Genomic DNA, 10,901 nt, shown 5'->3' on the forward strand with positions numbered 1-10,901 from the left:
ATTGTAACAGAATAATGAACTGTACTTTAATTGAATTTAGAAAAAAACTAGCGAGAATCAGTGACTGTGAAAAGATACGGGCAGTGTGTATATGTGCAAGTATGTGAACACACATTTTCTGCAGCTTTAGAACTCTCCTCCTTTCTTCTTTCTTAACATAAAATTTCATCAACCTTGCCAACCACTGGGATGATCAAAGTTACCCACAGGCAAACAAGGTATACAAAAAAAMCTGGATACCAAAAGCCTGAATACTAAATATGAATCCATTTACTAAACTTTCACTTGCTAAAGTCTTACCACCATGAGTCCTCAATATCACATCAGCTATCAACTATTTACCAAGAAACGGGATACAATAATTCAGCATGATTATCATTTTACAGAACCGTATGTTAGAAAGTCTACCATATAACTTTCACTTATATCAAGTATAACTTGACAATGAAACATCTAACTAACCACATTCCACCTGTAAAATCTTACCTTATAGTTGCTGGAATTCACCCAAGAAGTGGCCAGTCCATCAACCATTTTATCCAGCATAGTCTGATCATGTTCAAGATCAGCYGACTTCTGTTTATCTGAGAAGTAATCTATCAGCTCCTGGCCAACTTGAAGTCTCTTTCCAACATCTTTCTGCAGCACCTGCGCTAAGCAATACTCCATACTGGGCTCCATAGTGTCTTAAAAATACAGCACCAGCAAGAAAGCTAGAGGGCAGCAGGTTCAAAAAATCCCTCTACAACGTGCAGGAGGTCGCCTCTTTGTTCGATGAAGGTTACTGAGGGTCTGAGTTTCAAAGACGCAATTCTGAGAATGGCAACAATGCACCATGTGTGTGTGAAGAGCAGCTGGCAGGATATTAAAAGTCCAATTTAAATAACTAGCAATAGATGAAGTAGCAAGCAGTGCTGTACTGTTGGGTCTGTAATAATTCCCAATTCAGCAGTCCATTCTGAAAGAAATGAAAAAGAACAGTATTATAGGTTAAATTAAGAATGAAGGAAAAAAAGCATGTCACAAAATAGGTTATTCATATACAGCTGCAAAGCTGTGATAAGCTGGATGAAGTAGCATTGTTCTATTTTAAGGGATCATACGAGATAGGTCAAGACAAAAACCTTTGGTTATTCTTTACAGCAGCAGCTACCCATCAGCTCCTTAGAGGTAGTTTTCACAAGACACAGTGAATCTGGCACTTAAATAAGAGCTGATTAATGAACAATATTCTTGCAACTACTAGCATCACCATCCACCCACAAAGATAGAGACAAAATTCTTATGCCAATTCTTTCACCACGAAAATGTATGTTTCAAGAACTGAACAGAGAAAGAGGTCTAGATCCCGTTTTGACTGTTAAGTCTTCGGCAATCAGCGCCATCAGCTGGCCTATAAGACACAGCTCTAAAATACAGGTCTAACAATGGTAGCCAGTAATATAAAATGAGCAGTTTTCCAATACAAARTGCTCAAGCTGTTTTCAGGTTGAATCCTGCTATATCACAGCTACACAGACTGAGGAAACAGCAYTGGCCTTTTCCTAACATAATATTGAAAATGCAGTTCCACCAACAGTGCCTGTGATCCCTCAAGAACCTAAGCCATACAAAAGAAACGCAGAGCTAAACCTTGCTGCCACTCAGGCAGCAGCATCTGCACATGAAGCTTTTTGCTTACATAAAAAAAAACATGTTTTTGCCTGAGGTTTGGTTATATTCCCCAGCACTAGAGGCTCTCCTGCTCTGTAACACATGAACCGCATTAGGGATCTTCTGGGCCAATGCTACCAGTTGCAAGTTCTGCTTCACAGGCAGCTGCAGCCTTTCTTTGTCCCTCCCGATCTGCAGCCAGATGAATCCTTACAAGCAGCCAGGGACCAGACCTCCCAGCCTGTACTCCAGCCTCCAGCAGACCAAGGATCCTGTCATCACTAGCTACTTCCTGAAGCACTCCTTCACAGGTCAGCTCTTTTAGGAGGGGATGATAAAAATCCAGAATCTCTTTTTTTTCCCCCCTGTCTAATAATATCCAAAGTTAGAAGTCTGCCCTACTTTCTCCACCAGAGCAAGGAAAGCAGGTCAAGCTCCGTACAAGGAAAGGGACTGTGGAGCAGACATTCAGTTCAATAAACAACTAGAAGGAAGCTAGAGGCACAAGTTCACTAATTGGAAGCACTGGGGCAGCAAATCTATATACCTTCTGTTTGAGCAAATAAGGCTTCCACAAAAGACTTATTTAATAAAGAGCACAGCGGATCTGCTAGCAGACGAGATGCACAAAGTCCTAGCCTGAAAATGAAAGCGTACCTTACAGCAGACTTTTAGTTCATTATCTCATCTCCATCCTTCCTGGTCATACWTACAAACTGCCACATCCTACTTTAATAATAATAATAATAAAAAGTGTGCACACACACACACCCTACACACACCACCACCCTAAGAAGAGCACCTAGAGCACAGCACCTAGAGCACAGCAGCTTTTGGCCCAGGGCTTTCCTTAACCCACCATTTCCCAGCTGCCTGGGGCGTGATGTGCTGCTTATTCATCAGGCAGGAGGAATCACAGGGGAGCAGATCCTCTGTTCAGGCAGTCAGATCAACTCTCCCCTGAGTGACAGCGGTCAAAACTGGTTCTGTACATCCAGGCATCTCATCTCAACCAAGTTTCTAGCAAATCCTACCACTAACAGGAAGGGCTGTTTTGGCCTCTGGACTAAATTCCCTTCTCACTAGTAAAATCTGACTCTCCAGAGCAGCACCTGCAACTGCACACACAGCACCTAGGACTTTAAATTAGTGCTGCGACAGCTTACCACTTGTGACTGCTACCCCAGTCTGAACAGTCTCAAGAGTATACTGAACTCACCATTTTGGCAGAGCTATTTATCTACCTATTAACTGGGAAATGCAGTCATGTCTTCCRCCACTGAACTCTTATTACTGTCAGGCTGTAAGTAAGATTGCAGCTTTAAGACCAACTTGACTTCAGATTCCAATTGCACCTCAGATTCTGCAATAGGGATCAATGCTCTGAGAACTGGAACAGTTTTTCCTTTAAAAAAAGACCCTGATTCCAAACTAAAGAACAGCCAGACCTTCTCTTATTACTAAAGCTAGTTTCCCATTTAAGCATTACCTCAGAAAGCAGAGCCTTCTCACTCTGAAGCAGCACACACAGGTTGAAATCGACCTAGCAAAAAAAAAAAAAAAAAAAAAAAAAAGAAAAGAAAGAAAAAATTCCTCAAACAAGCTCACTGCATGGCTCTGAATACTTTTACATAATATTGGCCCATCCCCTGCCCTCTAGCATGGGCTGATTCTCCTGCTCCTTGCTGAAGGCACTCCTGCTGGGTGCGTAGAGGCAGTATGTAATACTCTTCCTCATGTAACAGGAGGATTTTCAAAGAGCAAGGCATGATTTCACTAGATACCCAGCTAGTAGACAATTACTGGTGAAGGCATACAGATAGGTGATGCTTATCTGTTACACCAAGCTCTAGCTGGAACCATGGAAGTTACTGCTGTGGTTTGTTTCTGGACACCAGATACGGCATKTGTGCAAAAGAGGATTTCACTGTGTTAAAATTCAGTAGAACACGGTGAAAAAAAGTTTAAGTGCTTTTAAAATAGAAACATTGAACTTGCTTAAACTTGAAAATTAATTCAGATTCTAGAAGGGTGTGAATGTTATTAGCACAGAATAGCCATTTCTGATTAAATTCACATACAGACAAGTCCCAACACATCCAAGAAAGCATTAGCTGGCCACACTGTCATGAGAACAGCAAGTTCAGATTTTCTGCTCTTTCTTCTATGTGGTTTTTATTTGAAAGTTTATAAGACTCTGCATACAAGTAAACTTTTAAGCAAATTTAAACAGATTTTTGTAGGAGCTCCTCTTGTTTTTGTTAAACATTTTGCAAAAATAAAGCATAAAAACAACTGTGTTGCTCTGCAGAAGAAAAGATTTGTGTCATAAGTTTGTRGACCGAAGTCTAAAGAAGATCCATTACACAGTATATGGCACCACCTTCAAACACATGCATGGGAGAAGAGCCATAAATACCTTCGAATCCTGTGGAGGGTAAAAGTAATAAGCTAAGAGGAAAGCTCAAGGCTGGCTTATATCTACCAGCCAACAGGTGTTTAAGTGACATCACCTCTGTGTTTTTTCTGAGGTTTGGGGGCTTTTTGTTTGTTAGTTCTTTAAAAAGCATTTCCACACATGTTAGGAAGCCTATTAATTCCCCCTCTTCCTCACAAGAGGAAGTGGAAAAAATACCACCTGGGAAAATCAAGTCCTAACCTAAGTTTGACATCTGCCAAGATGTAGACAAGATAATCCACAAGAGAAGCTATTCTCCCTGCCACTCCTGTTACTGCAAAAATAAAGTTCTCATTCACTATTAAGCCATCRGAACTAAGTGCTTGGTCAAAGTTTCTGCTAGCAACACACCTAGGTTTTTCCTTCAAGAGCTATCCAGCAGAAAGCCACTGAAGACACTTCAGCTTAATTCCAGTTCGGGGCTCAAAATGATAGATCTTAAAGATAATAAAGACTCTTCAGCCCAAAATTATGCAGCCAGACAATTACTGTAAAACCACAAAAGTTCATACAATTCATAGCAAAGCAACTGATTCAGCATGTGGAATAAGTTAACCCAAACAGTAATGAGGAAATACCTGTTACCTAAAATTCTGTGGAAACATTAAACTGAGTATGCAAGACAATGAACTTCTTTTTTTTCAGTGCTTAGGAGAACTCACTCACCCTAGACTAACTGAAAGTCTGCATCATTTTGTAACTGTAAATTAAGCAATTAGGATATTTTTATGGGAAGTTTTGCATCTTCTCCCTCCACTTGCATTGAGTAAGTAAACATGCAGCATATARAACAGATGTAGTGCCACTGTCCTGGGCTTATTTATGCTTGAGAGCTCTTCCAACATACTTTAAAATTTACACTCTGCTTTCCTCCACTCTACCCATCATGTTTAGTTATTATCTTCATTATGTTTCATTATCATCTYCATTCGCAGACAAACCAGTGCAGGTCACAGCCTCCCCACTCAGCTGCTCTAACACAGCTATTCAGGATACAGGCTGCAGAGACAGAGTTGCAGGCAGGCACAGGCTGCAAAGCTGCTGCTGCTCACAGTCACTATAGGCAACTGCAAATGCTGCTGGACTTGCTGTCTCGAGCCTTTCCCACCACCTTTTTGTACCTACTTCCAGCCAATAAGTTTGATTTTTAAATAGCTTCCAAACTTGACATCWCTTCTTTGGTGCAATATTTATCTTGTGTGTGGTTAGTTCTAGCACAGCAGTTTTATAAGTAACACAACATCGCAGCTGTACCAACAAGTCTCCTCTTTCATAGCTCTAAGGATCTAATTGCACACAAACTTCAGTCTGAAATTAGTTTAAGGTACATTAGACAGACACCTCCTTGAACCTTTACTTTCCAAAAAAAAAAAAAAAAAAAAGAAAGAAAGAAAAAAAAAGACAACAACAAAAACTCCCTCAGGATACCTCCACTCTAGTAAGATACAGCAACTTTTCAAATATAAAAGCTACCAAGCATCAGGCTCTCAGTTGTTCACTGTTACTGGAAGGTGTAAGTATTTAAACTATTGGGTTTACCAACCAGACACCCTTAYGCAAGAAGTTCAGTGCAAGGACAATGGCACCTAGAAATAAAGTACAGCAATGAACAGACACAGGTCCCACCTGCAAGGAGTTAAAAGCTTAGTCTCTGCACAAAGGGTGGAAGTTGTCAGCCTTCTATCTCCTCATCGCCCTCTTTCCCCCCTCCTTCTCCCTCCTGTCCCCAACTTCACAGCTGTTATGGCTATTCCTTACACAGAGTGGATTTGCCATCAGGTCTGTATGAAAACACTCACACTCAGAGAGATCAATTAAATCTCCTCTTCCTCAGACATGTAAGTAGTGGTGGACAAAGCATCCGTACTGACAGTCTCTGTGTCTTAAAAATAATCCTTCTTGTGCAAACCCTAGGGGAGAATGAGGTGGGAAGTAATCATCAAGTGTTCTATTTGAAGAGTAGAGCACCTTTCTTCTTCAGGGAGCCAAAGGCAGTTGGCAGGAGTTACCACCCAGCAACTAAGGAGAGGTCTCTCTTGTTGCGCTGGCTCCATAAGGTAGGTGATAATGTTTTTTTAATGCCCAGGAATGTTTCAATCACTATGTTTTAGATGAGTAACTAGTGTTAGCCTTCTACTTCCACCTTCCCTTAACCCAAAGATGTCTTTTGGATTTCAGACTACACATGCTTTTCTAAACAGAAGTTACTGTTTAGCTGATGGGTCAGCCCCGTGTTTTACYCAGTGTACTAAATGCCTCTGACTGTCCTTCACACAGTTTCTTTCCCCTCCCCTTACACAGTAACTTTGTCTTTCAGACACACCACAAGCACTTGGTAGGACAGCCTTGCTGGTAACACAGTGCAATTAAGCACCGCCCATGTGGATACAGCTTTCTTGTTGGAAGTTTTATTAGGTCTTCAGTGTAGGCTTCCTCCTCCTCCTCCACTAAGGAAGTTTTTRCTAAACTCGCCACAGCTGCTGGCAGTTTCAAGGGAACTACCACAGAAGRCTTGCTAGCACACTGCTAATAGTAATCATTTTTCAAACTTACTTGGAGTAAGTATATTAAGAGGTTTCATTTTTAAAGTACAGACTGGAGCCAATTCACGCTCATGCCCAGCTCCACTGGCATGAGGAGATCTGAGGCAATTTCCAGAATGAAGATGGCTGGAAGGTTTCTAGTGCTTTAACTAAGGCCTTCTAGCCCCCATACAATCCTCCTAGGACAGAGACTAGCCTGGAAAGCTGCACTGCATCACTCTGGGTTAGGTAAGAGAAACTTCAGCTAACAGGAATTCTTCTGCCTCAGTAACCAAATACCTCACACAGATACTGACTTCACCGAGACATCAACCTTCAAAGAATCTCCACAGTAACGAGGCTGTAGCAAATTGAAATTATTTGCTAGTTTAAGATCTGACTGTGATCCCAACACCTTACCCTAAATGGCACCACCTCGCAGAGCAGGAGTAACTCTTCAAGAGTMGGATAGAAAATTGGATGAGTTTTGATGTGGTTTGCTTTCCTAATATGACTCTACTTGAAATCAGTTCGGTTTCAATTTTGTCTGATATCAAGGACACATCTAGAATGAGCTTCCAAKGTTTCCTTCCATTTTAACAGTTTGAGTGCCAAGATGCAGATCTAAGTCCTATAATGCTAAGAGCAGCTCTCTTCAGATCAGCTGCTCAGAGACAGCACTGTGCAATCCCCTCTTGCAGGCCTCTTAGTGCATCGTGCCAAGGTATTGTACTACAAGCAGTTTATTAGGGGCCTACTAYACCAGAGGAAAAAAGTCCTATCCACATGAAAGTTTACACTGTGAATAGTACAAAACTTTTGCATTTGGAAATACAAAAACATYCCTTCCCCCATCTTTCATTCTCATATCTAACCATACCTTGGAGCCTGCAGARTCCAATTCTGAAATCCATGAGAACCTACTCAGCAATCTCTATACTACTGGCTATATAGACACCCAGATTGCATTGGTACAACGCATTAAAAACCGCGTCATTTTTACAGTAGTGCTCAGCATACTAATCTTGTGTTCAGCCTTGTTCTCCTGTCCCATCTTACAGTAGGTCTGACCACAAACTGTGGTCAAACCTGTCCCTCACCAGCCCCTCCTCACTCTGCTGTGCGAGGTCCCCGAGCAGAGGGTGCAAGGTCCCCAGAAGGGCTGYGGTGCTGTACTCCAGGAGAACAGAGGAGGTACCCAGTGCCCTTCCTACTACAACTCCAAGTGCAGGAAAAACACAGGAAAAGGAGGAAAAGATAAATTCCAACYATAGCCTCCTTTGTCTAAAAATATATAAGTATATAAAGTATAATAAGGCTTTGAAAAATTATAGTAGTGTCACTCATCACTTACCAGATCACTAGCAGGACAAGTAGTTCTACAGTGCACATGAGAATCTGCTAACTCCCATTCACACTGCAGTAACTTGACAGTTAAGATCACTAATTTATCTGATCCTGAAGATAGAAAACACTTCTTAAAAGTACACATGACTTGGAGAAAAGAGTGGGAGAACACCAAGAATCTTGTATTTTATGGAGAAGAACACAAAAAAATCAGTGTCTTTCTTGAAGTCACTGCAAAGCAATGCTCCAGTAGCAGTAGAAACTGAAGGCAAGACAACTTCTCAGGGGGGAAAGGAAAATACCCATACCACCACATGCTGGTTCTAAGATCAGGATAATCTAGTTTTAAAGAGATCAGTGAGTTTGTGATATAAATTCTATACTCCTGCAAATCCTCCAGGAGCTTGTTATCCTTACTAATGTATAACTAKGTAGTGACACAAAAGAAACAGGTCAGAAGCTTTTGTGCTCAAGTCCAGGCAGAACTACCCCAGCGGCAAGTGCATGAGGCAAGTGCTAGCAGTATAGTGACAGATGATTGGAAAAAGAGTACACAGAATTGCATCTTCAGTGCAAGCCCTCAAGGGACATTAAGTGTCCACTAGGGACCTTTCAATAAGATTTCTTCCCTCTCTACCCCACAATACTTCCTCCAAACATACAAATGTACTTTTCACAATCTGAACATGGTATGTGTCATATGGGAGCAAAAAATCTCCAGTAACCTACATTTCACATAACACTGTTCACACAAAAACAATTAATGCAGGTAAGTAGATGTTAAAGCCACAGACAGAAGCACCTCCAATTCTAAGACAATGACTTATATGCATACTAATGAAAGTAACAATCACGTCTGCTCATTTTAAAACTAATCATGCACCCAAAACTGAATAAAAMAAGAACTCGGGCAGACCAAGAGAGAGCTTTTTATAGATTAACTGTAGGATGTAGCAGCAGTTCATAAGTCAGCAGTTTTAGAAGTAGTTTATTTTATTCTCTTGGTCTCTCTTTCCAGAGCCTCAGAGATGGGCTTCCGGCCTAACTGATGTGTTTAGATGMTGATGCCAACCTCCTCCTCCCTGTCACTCCAAATCAAACGTATGCATGCACACGCACTTCTCTGACAAAATAGGACTCTTCACACACCACTATCGCCCAGAGCCGCCAGCCCTCATAGAAACTGTTGGTCAATGACAGGGAAACTCCAAGCAGCGGCAGAAATGCTGACAGGGTCCAATATACAGTCAACAGCAGTGAAGCAGCGTTGTCCCAAATCTGGGTTCTGTTACCACACCAGCACCCAGTTTAGTCACATAGAGGGAAGCGACAAATACTCTACTGGGCTTGAGTATAAGCAGATTCTAGGCAGTCTGGCATTCACAATCACACATAAGCAGATGGCAGGAAGAAATCCTCAACACAGGCACAGCACAGGATTGCAGAAAGCCACCACTACAWAAGATTTATAAAAGAGGGGCAGAGTTCAGGACAACTAGGAGCAAAAAATGACCAYCAATGACATCATTTATTGGGCTGAACTCTACTGGTAATAGATAATAGGCAAGCACATGCCAGAACACTTAGGAAACCACCAGACCAAGAAACTGCCTGCAATGCAAYGGGTAGAGATAGAGGATCTGAATCCTCCACTCTGCTCAGCATCACCTTGAAGCACAGGTCACAGTCAGACTCCATTTTGTTCAGATCTTTGCTTCAACAAGCCAGTATTGTTTCATTTTTGCTTTTGCTTTCTAAAACATGTTAGAATCTGGAATATCTTCAACTCAAGTTTAAAGAGAGGATCTCAACCTATACCTAAAACTGAAAAACCAGGAAATGCTGTGCCAGGGACTGGCTGATTAGACTGTTTATCCTATTATTTTGCTGACAGAAGAAACAAATAAGAGATTTAAAAATGTGCTCACTTCCAATAAACTAATGATGATGATGCTTTTCTAATAATTAGTTTTGCTGCTCTACTTGGCATACTGTTTCTAGATGCAGAATGGACATCTCTGTCCTTGGGGAAAACATGCAGAGATTTGATTAAATGATGCAGTAGGAAACCAGATAAGTTCAAACACTAAACATGAACTGAGATCAAGCTCTGGGAAATCACCTGTGGCCCAAGTTACCACAAAATCATTTGTTGCCCTCCTATAACCTGAGCAGTTAGAACTCCATCCAATTCTTTTRTTTTTTGTGTTTTTCTTTTGTGAGAGAGGACTAATCCTGCCAAAGAGAGGTGAAGAAAGTAACTTCATGTTCATGACAAAGCCAGATACTTACTACAGTGCAGAATGCCAAGAAACACACACGTTTAGCTCTTCAGTATCCTACTGAGCAAAAACTTTTAAACATGTCAGGGTTTCAGACAGCTTTGAAGACTGATAACAGGTTGGCATGAGAGACAGTACATAAAACACAGAGCGCTCCAAACAAACATGCAATGCAAACTTCAACAGTAACTGAGCAGAGCACCCCACAACACACACACAACGATATAGCTGTTCTGCATAGTAAGGCTGCCACGAACACCAATTCTCCACCAAAGAGAGAACTAAGGCCTCTCCCCACAGTAGCACTGTTTGGTGGCAATTTACTGAAGTCACAGCCTGAAAAAAAAAATTAATAGACAAAAGCAGTCTGTTTTATTAACTTACTGAGAGAAGAGAGAGCAGCATCTCTCTCTCCCCCACACACACTTTTTTTTTTTTAATATACTGATAAGATGCTTTCAAAGGTAGACTTGCCCTGTTAGAACCTAGGCAGAAGCTTCAGTTACAACTGCGAGCTGAGGAGGCGTTAACAACTGCAAGCCTCCTCTACAGGCATGCCAAGCAGATTTCAAACCCTAGTCTAGGCAAGACCACAATAACGAGAAACTCCACTGACACATGAGCCTGATCCAAAGTCAT

The 10,901-nt window shown here is 41.4% G+C and overlaps 1 protein-coding gene across 1 annotated transcript in view; it reads right to left on the reverse strand.

The window, feature by feature from the left end:
• Nucleotides 1–3,184, reverse strand: part of CLASP1 (cytoplasmic linker associated protein 1) — a 176,060-nt gene extending 172,876 nt beyond the window's left edge. Inside the window, exons 1-2 of the mRNA XM_085311005.1 lie at nt 3,143–3,184; nt 487–958 (exon numbers count right to left, since the gene is read on the reverse strand). Of these exons, the coding sequence (XP_085167131.1) occupies nt 487–681 (195 nt within the window). The 5' untranslated portion in view covers nt 682–958; nt 3,143–3,184. The remainder of the gene's footprint in view (nt 1–486; nt 959–3,142) is intronic.
• Between the last annotated feature and the right edge of the window lie 7,717 nt (nt 3,185–10,901).

Source organism: Rhea americana, unplaced genomic scaffold, assembly GCF_003343005.1.
Source record: "Rhea americana isolate MKP2758 unplaced genomic scaffold, rheAme1 scaffold_33, whole genome shotgun sequence".
In the NCBI taxonomy this organism is placed as follows: domain Eukaryota; kingdom Metazoa; phylum Chordata; class Aves; order Rheiformes; family Rheidae; genus Rhea; species Rhea americana.